Raw genomic sequence first — 25,255 nt, forward strand, 5'->3', positions numbered from 1 at the left:
TAATATGGGAACAAGTAAGCATAACTTTTCCTTATTCACTTCTCCACATCACTCATGATTTTATAGACCTCTATCAATAGTCCCCCCTTAGTCTCCTTTTTTCCAAGCTGAAAAGTCCTAGCCTTCTTTAATCTCTCCATCCATTACGGGACCGTTCCAAACCCATAACATTTTAGTTGCCCTTCTTGAACCTTTTCTAATGCCAGTATATCTTTTTCGAAGATAAGGAGAACCACATCTGTACACAATATTCAGATGTAGGCTACCATGGATTTATATAAGAAACAAATAATATATTCTACCGCCTTATTCTCTATCCCTTTTTTAATGATCCTAACATCTGTTTGCTTTTTGACTGCCGCTGCACACTGCGTGGACATCTTCAGAGAACTAATCCACAGTGACTCCAAAGATCTTTTTCCCGACTCGTTTGTAGCTAAATTAGCCCCCATCATATATGTATGTATAGTTGGGGTTATATTTTTTTCAATGTGCATTACTTTACATTTATCCACATTAAATTTCATTTGCCATTTTTGTTGCCAATCTCTTAGTTTGTGAGATCTTTTTGAAGTTCTTCACAATCTGCTGTTGTCTTAACTATCTTCTTGAGCAGTTTAGTATCATCTGCAAACTTTGCCACCTCACTATTTACCTCTTTCTCCAGATCATTTATGAATAAATTGAATAGGATTGGTCCTAGGACTCACTCTTGGGGAACACCACTAGTTACCCCTCTCCATTCTGAGAATTTACCATTAATTCCTACCCTTTGTTCCCTGTCTTTTAAACAGTTCTCAATCCATGAAAGGACCTTACCTCTCACCCAGAACTACATGGCCTTGTTTTATCAGACTTCACAGGGATAAAATTATTTACCCCCCACCCAAAAAATTTTAAATTACATTTAAATTTCACACCAGTGCTCCCTAGCTTTGTGATACCATTTTAGAGCAGGGATAATCCATTCGATTGGCTGACGTGAGAGGATGGGTCAGAAAGCTGGCAACAGACTCTGCATTTCAACGTGTGCCTGACTCAGCTCTGTTCTGAACTTCACACCTCTTCACTTTCCTTCGTATGTGCTGCACAAAGGCTGAGAACTTCATTACTCCTATGTGAAGCATCTTCAAACATGTCAAAAACACTTGTCTTCAGTGAAATCCTAGTTCAGGGTGTGATAAAGCCTCTGTCTCAAATCTGGACCTTAGCATCCAAAATTTTGGGGGCTTAACATGAACTGAAGGCTGTCGTCTGCTTCCTGCTCAGTCTGGAACTGTTCCCTTGAAGCTGGGGACACCAGTTCTTCCTCAGACTGGGGACTTGGGCTTGGTCCCTCTGGAAGTGATGTAGGTGATGGGGTTGTTTCTGTAGCTGGTGTACCGCTGTCCGCTGGTGCCTCTGGTGGTATTTCAGGCTCTGGCTGAGCCTCTTTGGTATGGTTGTCTGTTGCTGCTGCCAGTTCAGGCTCGTTGGTCCCTTCCGGCGTTGGGGTTGAAGGTGTGGTTGCACTTGCTAGTGCTGGTGCTGGTGTTGATTGTTGTTCCAGTTCCAGGCCTGGGACTGGAGGTGCTGTGGCTGGTTCAGCCATTGGCATGGGTTCCGGGTCCACTACCTCGGTCTGGGTCTTTGGTAACACAGACAGGTTCTCTGTAGACGGCTCAGGAACAGGAATGGGTCTGGAAGCTCGCCTGGTTTGGCTGCGTGTAACCATTCCCACTTTTGGATGATTACTTGGTTGGCCAGTCTGTCCCCAAGTAGCATGGGATGAATAATTGTCATAAAGGCAAAGGTCCACTATTCTGATCAGCCTGTATACTGGACGCAGTTCAGCTTAGGCAGACCACCGGACTTGTGCAATGAAGGGGAAATGGTCACATTTGGCCCTGGGTTGATGATTTTGGGATCGCATGAAGAGATTGTGGATATACTGATTGTGCCCGTGTCTTCACCGTACATTCTTTCGGCCACTCTCAATTTTTCCGTCGCCAAGGGGCATTGAGAGGGGATTCTGGTCTTGGGTTTGTTGTGTGGGGCGTGTAGATACTTGCAACTCGGTGGGCGTTTGTTGGGCCAGTTGGCCTTATGGGCGTGGCTTGATGTGTCCATTCATTCTAACTTTAGCATCGTTCCAGATAACGGTCACTGAGTTGAAGTAAGTTACTGAAGACTTGAGGTGAAGGAGGTAGGGTGGTCTGGCTTCCTTGGTTGTAAGTGGGTTTTGGGTGCCCTCGTTGTAGGGTTTATTGTCGGTGTGGTCCTGGGTGTTTCATACTCCCCTTTTACAGTAGCTTTTGCTTCTGCACTCATACCATTTGCTCCATCTCCGCCTCGTATGTTTGGTTTTCCGTCTAGAGTAGATGTTATGTCCGTCAGGTATCGCCATCAGAGGAACTGCTCCATGTGTTCATGATGGTGGTCAGTTCTTTCAAAGTTTGAACCGGGTCCTGATATCCAGACGTCACAATGCTCCCAACGTAGTAGGTGGTCGGGAAATTGACCCATCTGTTCCACTTTGTGTTTCTGAACCGCCGATACGGGTGATCCGGGGTTATCCCATTCTGGATCTGACTGGGCTTGAAACTTTTAAATCGTCCATTTGTTCTTGCATTTGCCGCCAGTTGCCAGAGTCCACTGAGGTGGACCTCAGCTCTAGCATGTACTGGTCTGTAGGGATCTACCCAAAACAGCCCTTTCAAAATTTTCTAGAAAATCTCCGTGTCATCACCTGCCTTGTATTGGGAATTTCCTGTGCGGTGGAACAACAATTGGTACCGGAGGGTAGGTATTGGCTGGTGGTCGGAGCTTAGGCTGTTTAATTCCAGGCCTGCTTGGGGCCTCTCTTGGAGTGTTCTATCTGTATTCTGTGGGCTGCATTCTTCTTCTTATTGTTTCTTTCGGTGATCAGCCTGTTTGCTTCTTGATCTCTTTTGTTGTGCTGCCATTTGATTTGTCCTCCTTTCTTTCAGCTCCATCTCCTTTTGTATTATTTCTAGGTCCTGAAGTTTTTCTCCATGTTTTCGTTTGTGCTCAGGATTTGTTTGTTCGTCCTTGACGTCATGTTCCTGTTTCTTGTGTTGGAGTAGCCTTGGTGTTTGTTGTCTGAATTTGCTTGCTTGTCTCTTGAAATCTGTAGCAACTGTTTGTTTCCTTGCCTCTCTTATATTCAATTAACCAAACAAAGCCCTGTATTTACCTGTGGATGTAGCTGGCTGGATACTCTCAAAGGGAGCTATTGTTTAAAAAAGACATAATGGTTCTCTTAATGACTGTGTTAAAATGCAAACTGCCAAAAGCAGGCAGAAAAAAAAATCTATCTGGTACTTTTAAAACCAACCTTCTCACTGCTAATCCAAGCAGGGAAAAGATAATATATACTGGGCTTCTGGATTCTTATTTCCCACACTGTGCTCACATGTGATAAGCCTCTGTCCACAATCTGACCTTAGCATCCAAAATTTGGGGGCTAACATGAACCTCCCCAGCTCAATACCGACTTGGCTCTGATCTCGCTGCCAACCAGGTTCCGTAGTGCCTGGTACCTAAAAGCCCAAACTCATCCCTGGGGACCCCCAAGACCAACCCTGGGTCTCCTATCTAAACGGAAAAACAAGTTCCTCCCCTTGTCTCCTCGTTATTGATCCCAGCTTCCCTCCCTGGGTGAGCCTGGTGATACAGTACTTAACTCTTGAATACAAAACAAAGAGGCCCATTAACCTCGTCCCTAAGGCGATGCATTCAACCTAGTAAGCTAACATAAGAGATTTCCACCCCCTTTCCTGTAGCTTAACAGAAAAAACCAAACCCTCAACCAGGTTTAAAAAGAAACTTATATAAAAAGAAAGAAAAGCAGAAAATAATAACCCACTACATTAAGATGTCATATACAGGCTTGCTTATAAGATTAGGAATAACAGTTGATTCAAAAATAGCCAATTTAAACCGTCCAGCAATTCACCCATGTAAATACAACCAAAGCACATAACAGCCTATTGCTTGTTCCTTTGTACTCACACTTGATAGTAGATATTAGAAAAGAAGATTGGAGTTAGCAGAAGCTTTCAATCATAGCCAGGAAAAAAAGACCCCGAGTTTCCTTTCCCTTCAGATTTAAAAAAAAATCCAGTTCTCTGATTGGTCTTATGGTCAGGTGCTTGATTCCCCTGTCACACTTCAGGTAAAAGAAAAATTAACCTTCTATTACTTGATGACGGGTGGGGCACTTTTGGCCCAACGGCCACGATCTGATTGAGGAATTGCACGCAGTGGCAATGATATAGACTGGGGCGGGTTAGGTGACTGGAGGATTGGTGGAAGGGGAGTGGTGTGGAGGGGCTCAGGGCATGAGGGTTGGGTGTGCAAGAGGTGTGGTGTGGAGTGCGGGAGGGGAGCCAGGGGCAGGGGTTGAGTGCAGAGCAGGGGTGCAGGTGGTCGGTCGGTGCTCGTGCAGGGGGTTGGTTTGCAGGAGTGGGTGTGGAGTGCGGAGGGAGGACGGGCAGGGGTTTAGGTGCACAGGCGTGCGGGGTCGGCGGCGGCTCAGTGCGGGGTGGCTGTGCGGAGTAGGGATGTGGAGTGCAGGAGGGATGCAGGACAGGGTTGGGGGTGCAGGAGGGGTGCGGGGTTCGCGGCGGATCAGTGCAGGGGGGTGGTGTGCAGGAGTGGGTGTGGAGTGTGAGAGGGGGATCAGGACAGGGGTTGGGATGCAGGAGGGTGCGGTGGGCGGGGCTCAGTGCAGGGGGTGGTGTGCAGAGTGGGTGTGGAGTGCAGGAGGGGATCAGGACAGGGTGGGTGGCAGGAGTGGGTGCGGGTGCGGCGGCGGATCAATGCAGGGGGGTGTGTGCAGGAGTGGGTGTGGAGTGGCGGAGGGGGATCAGGACGGGGTTGGTGTGCAGGAGGGTGGGGTGCGGGGGGCTCCAGTGGCAGGGGTTGTGGTGCAGGAAGTGGGTGTGGAGTGCAGGAGGGGCATCAGGACAGGTTGGTGGTGGCAGGAGGGTGCGGGGTGCGGCGTGGGCTCAGTGCAGGGGTGTGGTGTGCAGGGTGGTGTAGGACGTAGCGAGGGATCAGGACAGGTCGTTGGGTGCAAGAGGAGGTGCGGGTGTGTGGGTGGACGACGGTCAAGGGCAAGGGGGTTGGGTGTGCAGGATGGTGGGTGTGGGTGCGGGAGGGGGATCGGGCAGGGTTGGGTGCAGGAGTGGGTGTGGAGGCGAGGGGAGGCAGTGGTGGTTGGGGGTGCAGGAGGGGTCGGGGCCGGGGGGGCCGTGCAGGGGGTTGGTGTGCGGAGGGTGCTGTGGGGCTGGGGAGGGGATTCAGGGAGGGGTTGGGTGCAGGAGTGGGTAGTGGGGTGCGTGAGGGGCTCAGGTGCAGGGGTTTGGTGTGCAGGAGGGTCGGGTGCGGCGGGGGCTCAGTGCAGGGGGTTGGTGTGCAGGAGGGCTGTGGAGTGCGGGAGGGGGATCAGGGCAGGGGTTGGGGTGCGGGGTGCGGCAGGGGCTCAGTGTAGGGGGTTGGTGTGCAGCAGTGGGTGTGGAGTGCAGGAGGGGGATCAGAACGGGTTGGGGTGCAGGAGAGGTGCAGGGTATGGCAGGGGATCAGGGCGAGGGTTGGGGTGTAAAGTTTGGGAGGGGGATCAGGGCAAGGGATTGGGGTGCAGGAGGAGTGCGGGGTGTGACGGGGCTCAGGGAAGGAGGTTGGGGTGCAACAGGGGGTTAGGGTGCAGACTACAGGTGGAGCTTCGGGTACTGGCTCTAGGTCGGTGCCACTTACCTGGAGCGGCTCCGGGTGGCAGTGGTGCGCAGCGGGGCTAAGACAGGGTCCCTGCCTGCCCGCCCTGGCCTCACGCCACTCCTGGAAGCAGCTGGCACCATGTCCCTGTGGCCTCTGGGGAGGGGGGAGGGAGAGGGAGAGGGCTCCAGGCGCTGCCCTTGCCTGTGGGTACCTACCCTGAAGCTCCCATTGGCTGCGGTTCCCCATTTCTGGCCAATGGGAGCTGCAGGGGGCGGTGCCTGCAGGTGAGGGCAGCACTTGGAGCCCTCTGTCCCCCACCGCCAGGGGCCCCAGGGATGGTCTGACCCAGTATGGCCATTCTTATGGGTGGTAACCCCATGGGCCAGATACAAAGCCCTGACGGGCCGGATCTGGCCTGCAGGCTGTAGTTTGCCCACCCCTGGTCTAGGACATGAGACAATAGATGGAGACAGACGAGGTGCACAAGGAAACGGTGATACAATTATTGGTCAACATGACGGGCAATGGTCTCAGCACATCAGCAGCCACTTATTCCAGCATAAATCCAGAGCAACTGCTCTGGCCTTCTCTGGCGTAACTGAGATCACACGCTAGCCCCTGATCTCCAGTCTGCAGCTGGGCTGAGAGCAGCTCCACTGGTGAGAGCGACATTTAAACCGACCCTTTTAAAACTGGCTGTTTCTAGAGCTGTGTAGTGAGGCGGCCTGGCTCCCAGTCGCCCCAGAGAGGGATGAGCCCCTATGGATGTCAAAGTGGGTGAAGCCACTGGAGCCTGCGCCCACCCCCCCAGTGGTCAAAGCACAGGACAGGAAGTATAAAAGCCCAACTCCAGGGCTCGGAAGCTGCCTGGCCACCAGAGAGGCCGGACGCTGGTGCCCTAGCTCCCGCTGGGGAGACCGCCCCGAGGACTAGCCATACCTGCAGAGGCCTGCGTCCCCCCTGCCACCCCACACACAGGTGGCCGTCTCCCCCTCGTCCCGACGCGCAGGACCAGGAGCCTGAATTTGGTATTGAACTCTGTGCTCAGCCCCCACCTGAGCCCTTAACCATTTGTTTGCTGCCCTGCCCTGACCCAGGGCCTGGGCTTGGTATTGAACTCTGTGTTCAGCCCTTGCCCGAGGGCCTGAGCCCTGAACTGCTTGTTTCCTGCCCCACCAGTCTAATGCCCTGACTCACCAGCCTTGTGTAGTGAGGCGGCCTGGCTCCCAGCCGCCCCAGAGAGGGGCGACCCCAACAGCACACGCCTACACGCTAGCAGCCCCTTGCCATGCAGTCTAGCTGAGCTGCAAAGTATCGAGCTGCAGCTGCAAGTGCTCTGCACAGAAACACATGGTCCCTTGTTTCCCTTCAGGGAGCCGCTGAAAGACAGAAAGTCTCTGCAGTTTTGCATCGGGTGCAGATTTAAGCCATCTGAGCTGCATTCCAAAAACCAAGCGCGTCAGGGATCAGGGTGTGGCCTGTGCTAGCATTAAATAATGATGATCTCAGCACACTTATAAAATAAGAGAGGGCAGCTCGCTAGAAAGCTGTTCCTGATAGCCTGGGCCTCTATCAACAAGGCTGAGCACTTTGCTTCTCCTTCTCAGCAAAGGTACGTTGCCAAATTCATTGATTGAAGGTGCATGTCGGTATAAAATGGGAGCTGCTTTCTTGTGCCCTGGGGTTCTCGCATTCCCTGTAGATAGGGGAGCTGACACTGTATTTCAAATATAAGGGACTGTTTTCTTAGCACCGGTGCCCCACCCCCTCCCAATATTTTTATTGTTAATCCTTAGCAGGACTCACCTGCATTTGCCAGGGATATTTCTTGTTGCTTTTTGCAGCACTCAGCAACTCCCAATCTTGTCCAGAAGACATCATCAATGCTGGAACTAGGGGTGCTGGGGGTGCTGCCGCCCCCGGCTTGAAGTGGTTTCCATCCTTGCCACGGTTTACAGTTTGGTTCAATGGCTGTCAGCACCCTCACTATACACATTGTTCCAGCTCTCCTGGAAGAGATGAAAAAAGACAGGACGTCCCTTGTAATAAGAGGCTGCTGGTGACTCTTGTTGGCGGGGGAGAGATCAGGCTTTCCTTACAAACACTGGGGAAATGCTTGAATGTGGGGTCTGTATTCATGCCCCTGCTAGCAATCCAAAAATGCTGTGGTTGGATTTATTTGTACAGTATATTTCGGCAGCGTGATGGGGCAGTCAGGAAATGTTAAGGGCTGCCTGCCTGTCAGTGGGTAGAGGGTCTAGAGTTGAAGATCCCGTGAGATGCACACCCTCCAGTGCCTGGTGGAGGTGCTCAGGTGTTAAAGGGAGAAAAGAGAAATACACCAGCGCTCCTTTGGGTGCCTGCCCAGCAAGGGGAGAGCTAGAGCCAGCAGGAGGGGAAACACCAGGAAACGTGACACTGAAGAGTGGGCTTTGTTCACCCATTGCTCTGTCTCTTGCACTAGCTCTCCTGTCTGCTTGCGTCTGGCCCAAAGACAACAAAGGCAAAGCCCCCTCTTCTTACAGACCCACTCTCAGGATGGGGCCATTCATTACAGCCTCTTGAAGTCATTCACTGATACTGTCTGTGAGCAGGCTGCGGTGGGGTTTCTTCTCTAAGCGCCAGTCGGTATTTTATGTGAAATGTTGGTGAACTTCCCCTTGGATTGGGGCACTAGCCCAGTGTTTCTCGCATGCAGCCACCAGGGGCTTTTCTTGTCACCACAGCTTCCTGGGCTGTGATTGTGGTGGCAAAGTAGCAACCCCTTCCCTGGTGCTCCTGGATACGCTGCCTTGGTGTTAGGGGTTGAGCCCTGCGCCCCTCTGGAGACATTGAGTCACAACGGTGGAGGAGCAGGCAGCTATGGGTTCCCCACCTTCCCAGGGGCTGTGGGACTCAAGCTTTGGGGTTCAGCCCTCGGGTGGCGGGGCAGCAGGCTCTGGATCTGGCCGCAGGGCTTCAGGCTCCAGCCCTGGGATCCAGCTGCATGGCGGCAGGCACCAGGCTCCTGCTGCATGGCTTTGGGCTCTGTCCTGTGGCCACAGGGCTTTGGGCCCAGCCCCAGCTGCCTCCCCCATCCAGGGCTTAATTGGTCCCCAAACTTGCCAGGGCTGAGTAAGTCTGCTGTGAAAAGTGATACCTGTATGTTAGTTAATATCACTTTTCACAACAGACTTACTAGCTAGTAATAAATACATTACAATTATTTGGATGTGTACAAGTGCATATTTATTTGTTTTTCCTAAAGCTAATTAAGTATTTTAAGAAAAAGAGTGAGAGTGGCCACCCGCAAGAGTTGGTGGCCGCACTCTGTGGCCACCAAATTATTTGTCCTAAGAACCCCAGTACTGGCCTGAAAGCCCAGGCTGGGAGCTACTGAATGCCCTCAGTGCCCCTGAATCTCACTGCTGCTCAGGGCTGTGCCGTGCCTAGACACTGGTTCCAGGTTGCTGTTGCTCTCCTCTCCGTGTGCAGAGACAGGCGTGGCAGATTGCTTCACCAGGAGGCAGTGGGTAGGGGCTCGGCCATGCCACAGGTAGGCGGTGATCTATTGGCCATTTGAAGACAGCCTTCACAGAGAGTGCGGTGGTTTCCATCCTTCCACTCCTTTTCATCTGGCTGTGGTTCTGACCTCACCCTATCGCTAATGCGCTGTCACCTTGTGCTCCTCCAGGGGACCAGACATTCTATGTTTTATTTCTTTTTAGGTCTAGTTCCCATTTGCATCCACACGTGACTATGGCAGGGACTTTGGCACTGCTTTCAGTTCTGTTCAGTCTCCTCCACATCACTGAGGGGCAAACATTCAGCTGGGGGCGCTGTCCGGATCCACCAGTCCAGGAGAACTTCGATGTTACCAAGGTGTGAAGAAATCTAAAATCACGCTGGCTCAAAGCAAGTAAGGCAAAGAGGGTGTGTAAAGATCAGCCAGCCTGCCTGGGTGGCTGAGCAGCAGAACAGATTTTGTGGGGCTGCCACTCGCTGCTCCATGGGTTATGCCTCCCCTCTGTGCCCACCCCCCAGAAGATGAGTCTAATAGTGATATCCCGCATTCCGTTTCAGTGCTTTTCATCCATAGATCTCAAAGCGCTTTACAAAGGAGGTAAGTACCATATCCCCATTTTACAAATGGGGAAACTGAGGCACAAAGGTGCATTGACTTGCCCATGGTCCCACAGCAGGCTAGTGGTAGAGAACCCATGTGTCCTGACTCGCAGTCTAGCGATCTGTCCATTAGGCCACACTGGTACAGCCTCTCTTACCTACTAAGCCTGGCTTTCTAGCTTAAATTGTAGGGACACATGCATTTAATTCTAAAGGTTGCCAGTTTTGTCCCTTCTGTGGACTAATGCATTTCTCTTCGCACACAAACGTAGAAAAGTTTCTTTGAACTGAGCAGAATAAGTAGAATGTTAATGAATAAGCTAGACTGCTCTGTAGCCTGTTGATCACATCCATTGAATCCCTGTGAATCTGAGGACACTAACAAGGCTTGTTCTGGGTTTTCTTTTTTTCAGTATGTTGGGAAATGGTATGAAATTGAAAGGCTGCCTGCGAGCTTTGAGAAGGGAATCTGCATCCAGGCCAACTACTCACTGAAGGAAAATGGGAAGATTAAAGTGATAAATCAAGAGCTCCGGTAGGTACATTTTTCCAGGCTTGTGTCATTGCTGCGGCAGGATCCCAGTGAGCCTTGAGTTTTCTTGCAGCTGAGCAGCGAGAATCTCTTAAATTACACTAACTGCTGCTATTGTCTTTCTCCATATCTGCCACCACAGCCTCATCTCATGTCTAGAGGGCACCCTGCAAGGCAGAGGGGACACTCACCTTAGGGTTTCAGTAACTCAGCTGGCAGGACAAGTTAGAGATCTGTTGTCAGAGTTAATGCATGGCCCAGCCGTGCTTTATCCTTCTCCTTGCGGTTTAGCTTGGGTCTCTGGTTTCTGTGCTGTATCCTTTGAGCACTATCATGTCTTATCACACTGCAAGCCTGACTAACTAATAAGAAATAAATCAATGCATACAGTGACTTGTAAAATATAATATGCTGAGTTTTACTCACTTCCTGTCCTGCAGTCCTCGTCGACTTAAACCTGATATGACTTTTCTAGTCACAGGGTGACGTTCATCCCTGTGCAGAGGCAGGACAAGGCCCTTGTACCACTTTGTCCTTAACAGGCTCCTGGGCCTTCTCCTGGCCCCTTGCTCACAGGTGAATGTCACTGAAATATCAGTTAAGGGGCCACAAACGCAATTCAAGTATATTGGTCATTTTTAGTGAAGCAAGTATTTGTAAGTCTGTTTTTGCAGTATTCCCTTAGCTCTGGTAGTAATTGCTGTGTAATGTGTACCAGAAATAGCTACCCACCTAAATCAATGAGCATTGTAAATAGATTGATTGTTTGCTGTATTTTACTTGTGATTTGCAAGCCCACAGAGCTCTTCTGAATTTTTGCAGAGATTGGTCTGGGTGTTTTTTCTGTAGTGCTGTCAGATAGTCTCAGCTTTCACAGGACGCTGTTGTGAGTGAATGAATGAAAGGTTCTTTGCATTCCCTGGCATGATGTGGTGTCTTTGTTCCATTGCCTGATCACAAAATTGCAGTCCATTCTTTGTGCTTGGCAGATGAGCAGTTCCCATTTTCCTCTGTATCTGCTTCGCACTGTCTCCTCTCCTCCCTTGCCAAAGAAGGGCCTGCAAACAGCAGGGTAATTCACTGAGTCCATATTAAACTGCAAGAGACGGGGAGGTTGTGATGTGACTGACGGTTAGATATTAGGAAAAAGTTTTTCACTCGGAGAGTGGTGAAGCACTGGAATGGGTTACCTAGGGAGTTGGTGGAATCTCCTTCCTTAGAGGTTTTTAAGGTCAGGCTTGACAAAGCCTTGGCTGGGATGATTTAGTTAGGGACTGATCCTGCTTTGAGCAGGGGGTTGGACTAGATATCTCCTGAGGTCCCTTCCAACCCTGATATTCTGTGATTGATTCTATGACAGTCTGTGTAATGACTTCACTCTGTTCAGGATCCTGAGAGCTCCAAAATACCTCGAGCTGTTCAAGGTAAAGAGCACCAGCCCTCCTGAATGCAATGGCAGATGGAGGAGGCTGCCATGAGAAAGACCCAAGGAAGTTTTTTGCCATCTGCACAGACCCATACGTTCTCAGCATTCTCACACACTTCAGCCCCTTCCAATCCTCTGCCCTTGCTGGGGCAAGGCAGCAACCATAACAGATACTTGTCATTTTCTACCATTTTGTATGTTCAAAGCACTGTACTGACACTAACAAACTGATAGCTAAGGGTTAATGTTTCTTTTACCTGTAAAGGGTTAACAAAGGGAACCACACACCTGACTAGAGGACCAATCAGGAAACAAGATTTTTAAAAGCTCACGGAGGGAGTGTTTGAGTGTGTGTCCCTTTGTCTGTGCCTCCAGTCTGTCTCTCGGCTATGAGAGGGATCTTTCTATCTTCAAGCTTCTAATCTTCAGTTTCCAAGTTGTGAGTACAAAGGTAAAAAAACAATAGGCTTTTCTTGTTTTTTTGTATTTACATGTGTGTAGTTGCTGGGATGTTTAAATTGTATTTCTTTTTGAATAAGGCTGTTTATTCATATTTTTCTTTTAAGCAATTGACCCTGTATATTGTTATCTTGATACAGAGACCATTTTTATGTCTTTTCTTTCTTTTTATATAAAGCTTTTCTTTTTAAAACCTGTTGGATTTTCTTTTCTAAGTGAGGCTCTAGGGGATAGAAATCCCTGTGCCAGGATTATGGTCTCTCTCAGGGAAAGCTTGGAGGGTTGTTCGTGCCTGAGTGCTCTGCAAGGAATGAGGCTCCACACACACAGTGTAGTTATTTGGCTTTAATGAAGTAAAGTGACACATTCTCGCAACGGGGACCCTGGGCGGCTGTCACTTAGGCGGGAACACCAGCACCGAAGCTCAGCTTCGGCCTGTAGAGTCAAAGGGGACCGGGGAGCATACAGTTATATATACACAATACAAAAGCAAATATACATATGCAAAACGGGACTTCCCACCGGCTATGTCCGCCCGTTTGGCCTAGGCCTACAAACTGCGGTTTTCACCGTTAAGCAAGTTATAACTGGCAGCTGTGTTCTACAATGACCGGCCACTTAGCAAGCAGCGGGCTTTTACTAAGGCCGTCCGAGAAAGCGTGGAAGACACCCTTAGCTGGCTGTGACACAGTCTTCCGCAAGTCCCCTACGGAGGGGGAAAGAAGGAGGGTGGGAGGTAAATTGCCCTCTCTGTTTTGTATATTCAAGGAGTTTAAGTACATTAATCTTTCCAGGATAACCCACGGGGAAGCCTGTGGGAGGAAGTAAGAGAGACAAGGGGGGGGTTATTTCCCTTTGTGGGTAAGTCAGGGATCTGAGTCTTGGGGGTCCCCCCAGGGAAGGTTTTGGGGAGACCAGAGTGAGCCAAACACTGGAAATTTTTGGCTGGTGGCAGCGCTATCAGATCCAAGCTGGTAATTAAGCTTGGAGGTTTCATGCAGGCACCCACATTTTGGACTCTAAGGTTCAGAATTAGGAATTATGCTTATGACACAAGGCAGCAACATAACAGATACTTGTCATTTTCTACCATTTTGTATGTTCAAAGCACTGTACTGACACTAACAAACTAATCTTCATGATGGCCCAGGAAGCAGGTGGGCAAGTATTATAACTTTCTCCTTTTTACAGATAGGGGAAACTGAGGCAAAGAGGTACCATGACTTGCCCAAGGCCACAGTGAGTCAGTGACAGAACAGGGAATAGAGCTCAGGATCTCTTGTCTCTTAATCCCATGCTCATTTCTTCAGACAATGTGACCTCTCCCTTCCCAGCCCCCAGAAGTGGGCAGTTCTTGTTTTAGGGGCTTTTGCTGTTGAGTGAGGATGTTGGGATGATAGTTCAGAGTCTATAATTAAACAAATCTTACTTTATCAAATTGGGAAATGTAATTAGCAAGGGGAATAATATGCTTTAATCTAAGTAGGACATGGGCAATTAGACAGGCGTGAACATGTTATACTATTTCTGGAAGCTGGGCAAGTTCTGTGGGTGTTTGGTGGAGGGATGTCAGGATCTCCTACCCTTAAACAGCAGAGGCCTGATCCCTACTGCCTGGCATTGTGTGTGTGGCGGTTACATCAACCTAGCTCTGTCAGTGTCTACTCACTACAGCGTTGCTCCCGCCACTGTAAGTCACCCACTATACCAACCTAATAATTCCACCGCAAGAGGCATAGCGCTTCGGTCGATGTAGTTAGGTCAAGGCAGTGTCAGTGCTTCCATCAGTCTGTTCCGGCTGCCAGTCCCTGCTCCCCGGGGCTGACAGTTAAATCGTGCAAGCACCCCTGGTGAGGAAGTGTGCCGCCGACTTGCCCTGATTCTCATTTCACTTATGCTGATCTTATGCCCTGCCTCTCCATTCAGTGGTGTTACTCCATATTCACAGCAGTGTGAGTGAAAGGAGAGCTGGCACCCTTGTGCTGTGCCTCTTTCACCCATGCAACGTGAGCGTGAAGTGGTGTCAAAGCTGAATGCTCCAGACACATAGCTTTTTACACCCTTTTTGCACAGGTATACGCCTCTACCCAAAGCACAGGGAAGTAGAGCACTGGGGGGAGGGATAGCTCAGGGGTTTGGCCGTTGGGCTGTGAGTTCAATCCTTGAGGAGGCCATTTAGGGATCAAGGCTAAAATCTGTCTGGTGATTGGTCCTGCTTTGAGCAGGGGGTTGGAGTAGATGAGGTCCCTTCCAACCTGGTATTCTATGAATCAGATCCCTGGGGGCTATTTTATTATGAGTTAGCTTTGTAAGGAAACCAGGACAGGGAAAGCTGAAGGATCATGGAAAGAACAATGCCAATTTCTGAATTTTAAGCAGAACTGGGGCTGCTCAGGCGTTGGGATTTCAGTTCCAGAGAGAAAGGAGAAGTGACTAGGAAATGAGGTCTCTCAAACATTCCCTGCACAATGTGAGAACATGCAGGCTGTGCAGTAGGACGGGGTGCCAAGCAACTAACACATTTCCTTCCCCAGAGGACATCTCCTGCCTATTATTAGTATTAGTATTCTTTGCATTGTGATGGATCAGGGTCCGTTGTGCTAGCCACTGTACAAATGCAGAAAAAAGGGCAGTCTTTTCCCTGGTGTTTTTCTCTCTTCGTCTCCTGCATGACAATTTGGGTATTTTTTATTTCTTTTCTTTGTATTAATATAATGTATGCACACCATACCATGGGTGTATATTTGCAAAACACATCCTGACATTTTGCTGACACAAGCTGTTCATCCAGCAATGTACAAAGCAGGAAAATACACCCAAGAGGCAGTTGGTTGTACTGGGCTAAGTGCCCCCCTGCTCTGACCCAGTTTGGCAGTCCCGATGTTCCTATATTGCCATCTAGATTGCTCCGCATGGCATAGCAGCTAGAGTGGGCTGTTACTGGAAGTTGAAACATGTCATCTCAAAGTTGATTCTGTGCCTATTGGGAAGCTGCTGTTCACTGGAACGCGCATTATGTGGGGTTTTACTTTGGATTATTTTAGCCAACTATATGTAGATTACCACCTCAGGAGAAAGAACAGGAGTACTTGTGGCACCTTAGAGACTAACAGATTTATTCAGCACTGAGCTTCGTGGCTACAGCTCAGTTTCTTCGGATGCATAGTATGGAAACCACAGACAGGAGATATTTATACCTACAAGAGCACATGAAAGTGGAAGTATCTACAACAGAAGAGATGTCCGGTTTGGCCAATGTACAGCTCTACGACAATACAGAAGAATGTACGAATCTGACTCAGGAATCAAACACTTCATAACAAGATGGGGAGAACACTTCACTCTCTAACACTTCGTGACCAGACTTGAAGTGAGCAATTTTACAATCAAAACAGACACAAGCAGAGAGACTGCTTAACTTGAATTATATGCAAATGTAGATACATTAATTCAGGCCTAAAACAGAGACCTGGGATTGTTGAGTCATACACTAATTGAATCTATTTCCCTAGTGTACGTTTCTCTCACACCCTATGGGTCAGCTCCAAATGTATCACTCAACAAGTTTTTTTTTCCCCCCTGCTGCTGAAGCTCATTCAATTGATTAGACTCTTCCTGTTGGTATGCATACTTCCACCTTTTCATGTTCTCTGTATGTATAAATATCTCCTGTCTGTGTGTTCCATTCTATGCATCCAAAGAAGTGAGCTGTAGCTCACGAAAGCTCATGCTGAAATAAATGTGTTAGCCTCTAAGGTGCCACAAGTACTCCTGTTCTTTTTGCGGATACAGACTAACACGGCTGCTACTCTGAAACCTGTCACCTCAGGAGAGTGAGTTACTGGAAATAACTGTTTAAATATGATTGCAAACCTGTGTCATTAATTTCCAAACCTCTTGTTCTCCCCTTAGTTCTGATGGCACAATTAATCAAATCGAGGGGGAGGCTGTCCAGGCTGACGGTGCGCTGGCCAAGCTGAGAGTCAGCTTTTACTGGGGTAAGTGTGTTTGTTTAAAGGCTCATCATGGAAGAAGTTTAAAGACATTCCCTGCACTGGGCCAAATACTGCTCCTAGGGTCTTGCTATTGACTTCAGTAGCACCATGAATTCTGCCCAGAACTGGGTCCTGATTCTGCTTGCACACTGGTATAGATCAGTGGAACCCCCCTAGATGTAAAACTAATTTAAGTGAGAGGAGAGCCAGGCCCCATGGTAAGGCCCCCAGATGAAAAACGGTTCAAGATAAATGTTTCTGTGGTCACTAGGAAGTTGGACAATTGTTTTATTTTAATGTAATTACGTGGCTTTTTTCTTGTCTTTCACTTGTTATCATGCCATCAAAGCCCCTACCATCGCCGTTACATGCCCGTTTCTCCATGTGCACAATACTGTTTCAGAAAGTATTCCCTTTGTCCACCCTTAATCTCCTTCCTGCTGCCTTGTTAGCGGTTTGATGGCTGCTCTGATGTCTCCTGTGTGCATGGAGAGGGAAGGGAGACTATTCTTATTCACAAAAAGTAATCTGGGAAAGGCCTAGTTCTGTGCTGCCGTGCACGACGTCACTTGCCCATTGTGGGAATGAGACATGCTACTATTCTCCTTGGTACAAGGCAGTGGAGAAGCAGGCCTGGGGCAAGGGATGAACCCTGTAACCTGTATTCTCACAAATACGTCCCGCTGGACCAAGTTCCACTCCATCAGACTCATGTCAATCCGACCTAACTCAAACTCCATTTAAGTCAACAATCTAAATGTAGACGAGTCTAATGGAGAGCAGAATTAGGCATGTCAGCCAGATCCTCAATGAATAAATGGTGTTACTATAACCTACGTAGAGGGGGCTCTGGCTGGGTTGGTCATTGTTCCCGGCAGCCAGGCCTGGGCGGAAGGTGGCCTGCCACTGCCTCCTCAGCCAGGCTTCCTCAGGCAGCTGCTGCACTGCACGGAGCAGCGACCCAGAATGGCTAGTGGTGAGAAGTGTCTGGTCCCGCTTTGTCTGCTCCCCGTCTGGGCCCAACTGCCAGGAACAAAGCCAGAGAGTCCTGGGGGACAGGCACAGTGGGAGGACAGAGCCCCTCTCCCTCCCTCCCTACAGACCAATCTGGAGGGGCACTTGACTCTGCGTTTCCCCTCCACACCCCACGTTGCCTCTGGAAACAGCAGCTGTAATTACAGCAATAAGTGTCTTTGAATGAACATCATGAAATAAGAACAGGAAAAGGGAATTACACTACATGGCTTTATACCAGCTGCGGGTCTGACCCGTTGACTCTAAGGGTGCAGGGTCAGGCACCAGGTGTGAGTTGCGGTGAGGTCCTGTCTGGGCCTACCAATGTGACCAGTACCCCTGATGTCTGTTCTCAGGCACAGACACACACATCTCCCATGTGCACCAAACTCCCTTTCATCCCAACGTGTGTGGGTTTTGTTTTGTAACTGTGGATTAGCTGTATTACACATCCAGCATAACTGCTACTGAGTCTTTAGTTCAAAATTCTATTGGCTTTCTTGAATCTATCAGGTGTAACATAAAAGCCCTACATAATAACGTCCTGCCCTTTCATAGGTCACATAGCAAGTCAGTAGCAAAACTGGGAAAGGACCCAGGAGTCCTGACTTCCCCTCGCTGCTCAAACTGCTTAATATACACCAAGGACAATCAAATGTTGGTTAATCATATTTTCTAATGATGCCCCTGCTGTTTTTCTAGCCATGCCCTCTAGCCCTTACTGGGTACTCTCCACTGACTATGAAAACTACTCCCTGGTGTATTCCTGCACTACTTTTATCTGGCTCTTCCATATTGAATATGCCTGGATTCTGTCAAGAACTCCACAGCTGCAGCCAGAAACTCTGGAACATCTGAAGAACCTTCTCCACTCCTACAAGATTGACACTGAGAAAATTAGGCCAACTGATCAAATGAATTGTCCTCCTGAGATGTAGATCCCACTGTTTCGGAGAAGAAGTCCAGGCTAGTTATGAACTCTGTTGCTTTATTAGTGTTGATTAAACCCCCTTAATTTAGAATAACAACGTCTTTTGCTAGCTTGTAACACTGACTGTAATGTCTATGTGTGATAGCAGCTGAGTAGTACAGGTACTCTCTCTGTGTAATCTCTCTCATGTACTTTGAGAAGCCTGAGTAAATTATATCAAAACTCTGTTCTTTCAGAGTAAAATAGGCTTTGGGTGAAAGTGAACAACTGGATAAAGAGGAGAAATCTTTGAGTGCCGATTCTGAAGTTCTACGGCCAATACAAATTCTCAGGAATGGATGCAGGAGGATGTAGGCCAGGGGTGGGCAAACCTTTTGGCCCAAGGGCCACATCTGGTTATGGAAATTGTATGGCAGGCCAAGAATTCTCACAAAATTTGGGTTGGGGTATGGAAGGGGGTCAGGGCTCTGGCTGGGGGTGTGGGCTCCAGGTTGGGGCCAGAAATGAGGAGATCAGGGTGCAGGAGAGGGCTTCGGGCTGGGGCGGGAGGGTAGAGTGTGGGACGGTGGGGTGAGGGCTCTGGGATGGGGCTGGGGATGAGGGTGCTCTGGATTGAGTTCGAAGGGGGATCAGGGCTGGGGCAGAGGGTTGGCGTACGGGGAGGGTGTGGCTCAGGGGTGCAGGCTCCGGGCATGGCTTACCTCAAGTTGCTTCCGGAAGCAGCGGCATGTTGCTCCTATGTGGAGGCGCAGCCAGGCAACTCTGCTGTGCGCTGCCCCATCCGCAGGCACCGCCCCTGCAGCTCTCATTGGCAGTGGTTTCCAGACAATGGGAGCTGCAAGGGCGGTGCATGGGGCAGGGGCAGCATGCGGAGTGGAGCCCTCTGGCTGCCCCTACACATAGGAGCCGGAGGAGGGACACGCCGCTGCTTCCAGGAGTCACGTGGAGCGGCCCCCAACCCTGCTTCAGAGCTGTAGCTCCGGAACGGGCCAAGCCCCAGACGCCGCTCGTCCACAGGAGCGTGAGGGCCTGATTAAAATGGCTGGTGGGCTGGGTACAGCCCATGGGCCGTAATTTGTCCACCCCTAATGTAGGTTGTAGCGTACAAATATCCTTTGGGGAAAACTTCTCATGGCATCTGGCAGGCTTGTTGCTTCGTATTTGTCTTGATGTCTGGTATGTCTGTTATCAACACACTGCTCAATCAGCTACATCTTCACTATCATCTCTCCAACAATATCCTATTGACATAAGAGGGATTCTGTAGGGAGGCCAGAATTTGGGAGCCAAGATTCTCTACTGAGAGAACTTTTTGTCTATTGTATACATTGGCAGCTCTGCGGTGAAAAATGTTTATCAATAAAATATTTTTACTTGTAACAGCTTTGCTGGTGTGGGCATAAGCTGCTGCAAAGGCCATAGAACTCTTTAGTGATTTCAATGGGCTTTGGATCAGGCCTTGTATGTAGCAATCTGAGATTTGGACATACATCCCAGAGCATCTGCACCAGTAGCCCAAACCCCCTATCTGAGAATGTGCCCCAGGGCTGCCCAGAGGATTCAGGGGGCGTGGGGTCCTCAGCGGTGAGAGGCCCCCGCTTCGGCAGTAATGCGGTGGCAGGGGGGTCCTTCTGCCCCGGGACCCACTGCCGAAGTGCCCCAAAGACCCGCGGCTGGGGGCCCCCACCGCTGAATTACCGCCAAAGACCTGGGGCGGAAGAAGCTCCGGGGGTGCAGGCCCCGTGAGAGTTTTCTGGGGTCCCTGGAGCGAGTGAAGGACTCTGCTCCAGGGGCCCCGAAGAACTCTCATGGGGGCCCCTGTGGGGCCCGGGGCAAATAGCCCTACTTCCGCCCCTCCCCCCCGGGCGGCCCTGATGTGCCCTCTCCTATCTGTAACTATGTTGAAAGCAGTTTCGTAAGGGGAGAAGGGAGCAGCGTCTATCCTGTGTCCTAACCTAAACTGCTCTTGGTTTCTGAGAGCTGTAAGCAAGCAGGGAGAGAGGGAACATCTTCCCTCTGCTAGAGGTTGAGCAAGTGACAGGCAAATGGAGCCCTAACCCTGCCTGGTAAGTATATTGTACTTCAAGGATTTCACCTAAACACCTTGTCAATGGAAGACTTTTGTTCACATCCTGCTTGCTGCTTTTGTATTCATTGGGATGTAGTCGGGAAATCACCTTTTCACTGATAGATATTCAGGAGTCATAGTTCTAGCTCTGTATACATAGTGACACTACAGCTCATTACAAATGAAACCAAAGTACCTGTGTTACAGCTGCACAGACTTTTCTTTTCCTTCAGACATGGGGAACTGGGGGTGCATAGTCCCTCCCCATAATGCAGACTCTGCCTCTCCCCATAATGGCACAGCGCTGACCAGTATCCACCCATTCTGGCCCTTCCTACGTGGCTCTACCGTCATTAGCTCTACGTCTTTGTCTCCTTTGGATGCAAAAGGTGTTTTCCGGGGGAGCTGAAATATTTACCAAGGTGGAGATTCCTTTCTGTTTGGCTGTAAAAAGATACAAACCAAGTCCACAGTGAAAGACACTAGAAGACCTTTTGCTAGAAGCAAGTGTCTCCTATCTGATGATGTAGTGGGGTGGTATTTGGAAAAGACTTGGACTCCTCCAGCCTGATTGGCTCAAGCTCATTCTCCAAATGTTGCTTCCCCAGCATCTGCGTCTGTCAAAATAATTGCAATGATATACACAGTGTTTCCTCTATAGATGCCCTTTACACAAGTGGGATAAGCCTAATTCTCCCCTTTGATGATATTTTACACAGAGAAGGCCACTGAGGCTAAATGACTTGACCAAGGTAGCACTGTGACTCCGGTGATTCCAGGCATAGACCCCACATTTCTTTGCTGACAGTCTTGTGCTCACTCTGCTAGACAAGGGCTACCCCTTGTATTCCATCCTGTGCTTGGAGCAGGGGGAACCAGGGTCACATTCTGGATTCCAGATTAAAATTAGGGTGATCAATCCCCATCCTGTTTGCCCCCCAAATGGCCATAACCTTTGCTAGTTGTCCCAGGGTGCTGCCTTCAGGCAGGAGATGACTTTCTGCAAACTGTATGTGATACAAACTGCTGCTGCAGCCTCTCCCTTGGACGGGGAACCGCTACAGTGAGAGGGAGCAGGGATGCTGTTTACAGCAGACAGAGTGTGTCACAGGTATTGTGTGCACACTTACAGCTCAGCATGGGTACGTTTACAAAGCTGCCACTATGACAAGAGTGAAAAAACGCTAATTCCCAGCCCAATTATCTGAATTCTGGGGAAGCTGAAGTGTCAATGAAAATTCAGTACAGGTCAGATTAGTCTCCAGAAATCTTGTCTATTAAATATTAGCACCAGCTAGTGCACTGGAAAAAGCCTTGTGAGAGCCTTCATCCTTAAACATCAGCAGCTGATGTTTGCCATCTATTCACTACTGTACACGGGGCTAATGCACAGCTGCTTATGGGATATTTACAGGACATATTGGGTCTTGGGTCAAGAAACAAATGAGCGTGCTCAAGCTTGCGAGGCACTCTGTATCATCCTCTCGCAGTCAGTGGGAACCCATGGCATTCTGCACTCTGCATCGCTAGGTCTATAGCAAACTCTGAGGGTGGACTGCAGCTAGGCAGTGAGTGTGGATTCCATATAGCAAGCAGGCGCCATTGAGGGAGTACCTGAGAAGGCAGCAGCTTCAGAAACTTGACACAGGAAGAGGCCAAGAAAACATTATTGTCAAAAGCAAAACTAAATGCAACCAACAAGATTTCAAGGTAATTGTGTGCTTGAACCAACGCAGGCTGGCAGCCGTCAGAATCTTTGTAGTGATCCCAAGGCCTGGCAGTTCAGCTTAACTCATTAGCTCAGTAATTCCAACAAACCCATATATTTGTTTTGGCAAGGCTGTCAGCTGTCAGTAGTTTTATTTTGTCATCTTTGCAATCAGCTATAACTGGCTAAGCTGGTACGTAGTCGTTATGTGAGGATCCCTGATGGGTGTGAAGTACATGGTGTCCTGGTAACGCTGCAGGGATTCAGCATTGCATAACTATTTTGTTTCCAGGGGGAGAGATCTTGTAGAGATCAGCGATGCCTGCCATGTTTAATCTGTTATCACAGGAAAGCTTTAACTCCTGCTGCCACGGTTGTCCTTGATGCAAAGTCTGGAGCCATATTCATCTGCATTTACAAACTGGATCCCAGAACGACTATTCAGGAAAAGGATACCCACTCCATGGTGTCAGGAGAGCTGGATTCTACTTTCACTTCTGTTACGTACATTGGGAAAGTCACTGCACAAGCGAGATGATGATAATATATACCCATTTCTCAGAAGACCACTTCCATCGCTGTTCAGACGGTTTTGCCAGTACAGCTCTGACCAAAGCACCTTCATACTCAGTTACCACCCTGGCTATGCCTGGGCCTTTCGAAAGGGAACAGACAACCTACCTACTGGGCTGCCTCAGATGTGACTGGCTAGCAGGGATTAGCGTGAGGGCACCCACTTCATTTCAGATTTTATGATACACATTTGACCACGGATGTGGCAGGACAAAATGCTGTATCCGTGTGACAAGCAGCACTGTTCCACGAGCATAATTTATAAATGCAAAACAGGAGGTAAGAAGAAGAGGGACTTCAATGAGTGAAGTTTTATTTAAAGTCTGTAAAAGAACGTTCATACTGGGTCAGACCAATGATCCATCTAACCCAGCACCCTGTCTTCCAACAGTGGCTGCTGCCAGATGCTTCAGACGGAATGAACAGAACAAGGCAATTATCGAGTGATCCATCCCCTGTTGGGCATTCCCAGCTTCTGGCAAACAGAGGTTTAGTGACACCCAGAGCATAGGGTTGCATCACTGACCATCTTGGCTAATAGTCATTGATGAATCTATCCTTTATGAACTTGTCTAATTCTAATTTGAATCCAGTTAAACTTTTTTCCTTCACAAATCTCTTGGCAATGAGTTCCACAGGTTGACTGTGCATTGTATGAAAAATTGGCATAACAGTAGCTATCCTCCAGTCATCTGGTACAGAAGCTGATTTCAGCAATAGGTTACATACCACAGTTAGTAGTTCTGCAGTTTCATATTTGAGTTCCTTCAGAACTCTTAGGTGAATGCCATGTGGTCCTGGTGACTTTCTACTGTTTAATTTATCAGTTGCTTCCAAAACCTCCTCTAGTGACACCTCAATCTGGGCCAGTTCCTCAGATTTGTCACCTAAAAAGAAAGGCTCAGCTATGTGATTTGCTCTCATATCCTCTGCAGTGAAGACCAATACAAAGAATTCATTTAGCATCTCTACAATGGCCTTATCGTCCTTGAGTGCTCTGTTAGCATCTCGATTGTTCAGTATAAGTGCAGGCTGTGCCAGGGCCAGAATAATCTTTTGCAGGCCCTGATGCCTGGACCGTGGCCTGCCCTTCACTCTGACTGTGCTCAGCCCTGAGGCCCTGCCCCCACTCTGCCTCTTCCTCCTGATCCCCCCACCCCGCCGGGGCTCTGCCCCGAGGCCTTGTCCCACCTGGCCTCTTCCCCCTGAGGACCCACCTTCTGTTTGCATGGAGGGGAGAGGGTGAAGGGGAGCAAGTAGAGGGTGGAGCCTCAGGGGGAGAGGCCAAGGAGAGGTGGGGACTCAGGGCAAGCGGGAGGTGGAGGGGGGCAAGGCAATGGTCTGTGCTCTGGGGTCCCTTCTGAGTGTCAGCCTGGTGCCTTGGCACCATTGTAACCCAGTACTGGGCAGTGCAAAAATCCTTCACAATAACTTCCAGATTATGATAGCTGCATCTAAATCCTTTGTGTAAAACAGCCAGAGTAAGGAATGCCTGTGTGAAGAGAGGTCCCTGAACATCTAGTAAGGATTCAGGAGAGCCAAAAGTGTGCGGGGGAGGGTTGTTGTGTTACATATTGTTAAGATGAGTTCCTGTCTGCATCGTATAGAACTTGCCCATACCAGTATTGCCCTGGCCTCTTCTTTTGTCATTCAGTGTTGAACGCATTCTGAAACAATATGCATTTCCTCACCCTTTGGGGGCGAAGCCAGACTTTTAGGCACCTGCTCCCCTACTTGGTGTAAACTTTGCTTGTGCCAATCAGAAACGAACACACACAGGTTTTGGGCCCTGTCCCCTATGACACTTCTATGATGTCATAGTAGGTACTTTAGGCGGCCTGCCATGTGCAGGCAGGGAGAGGAGAAAGAAAAACGATCCTGTGTATCCTGTGTTGCACCGTAACTGGAGCCTGATCACCCTCGAAGCCTCTCTCTCAGCTCACGTGTTCAAACAGGGTTTCTACGTTTGCCGGTCGTTATGCTGGTTTGTATTTGTAAGTATCAATTAGTACTAAATGCTGCATCTTGTTATAAATATGGTTAGTAGATTTTAGCCATTGTGTGTTTAAGTTTTATTAACTCATTGGCTAATCATGACGCTGCTCCCTACCCCTTGTAATCTCCAATAAAACTTTAATGATAATTTTAGTTGTGTGTGCGTCTGCAGTTTGCATCATAGTCCATACTCCCTTGCATCCCGTTACCAATACAATCCATTGCCACATGCAGCCTGGTATAAACAGGCCTGCATTTCCTTTCGCGCCTGCGAATACGTGGCAATCTACATGGCGTCACGAACAGGGATGCGGGAGATTGGGCCATGCCCTGGCACGTCTGCAGACCGCAGAATACATGAAAACTCGAACAGTTTCAACCATTTGCAGTTTCACCTTTTTACTAGCCAAAATTCAACTAATCCAGTAATGGAATGGATCTGTTTCCTTGGCTCGCTAAAACTCTAAAAGGCTATCTTGTACCATTAACCCTGGCAGATGCGGGATGCCTCCTCGGTGCCGCCCGAGCTTTAGGTGCCAAGAGCCCCAGAGTTTACTGAATCTGAAACTGTAGCAGAAGCTTTGCCTATTGCGATAACTAAAAACTAAAATAGACGCACAAACAGGCAACACCATGCAGCTTACGGAACTGCGAACCACGTACTAACAAGGCCGAACTTAAGAAGGTTTTTAAAGAACGCAACGAAAACCCGATGAGGCACCAATAGTT

The 25,255-nt window shown here is 49.1% G+C and overlaps 1 protein-coding gene and 1 long non-coding RNA gene across 2 annotated transcripts in view; both read left to right on the forward strand.

The window, feature by feature from the left end:
- The window catches only part of LOC142047248 (uncharacterized), a 498,878-nt gene that overhangs the window by 416,745 nt on the left and 56,878 nt on the right, over positions 1-25,255 (forward strand). The gene's annotated exons all lie outside the window — the stretch shown is intronic.
- On the forward strand, positions 7,170-18,474 carry APOD (apolipoprotein D). The gene is made up of 5 exons (XM_032787533.2): positions 7,170-7,333; positions 9,429-9,582; positions 10,239-10,360; positions 16,155-16,240; positions 17,954-18,474. The coding sequence occupies exons 2-5, from the start codon at positions 9,460-9,462 to the stop codon at positions 18,187-18,189; spliced, it is 567 nt and encodes a 188-aa protein (XP_032643424.1). The 5' UTR covers positions 7,170-7,333; positions 9,429-9,459; the 3' UTR covers positions 18,190-18,474.

Source organism: Chelonoidis abingdonii, chromosome 8, assembly GCF_003597395.2.
Source record: "Chelonoidis abingdonii isolate Lonesome George chromosome 8, CheloAbing_2.0, whole genome shotgun sequence".
Lineage (NCBI taxonomy): Eukaryota > Metazoa > Chordata > Testudines > Testudinidae > Chelonoidis > Chelonoidis abingdonii.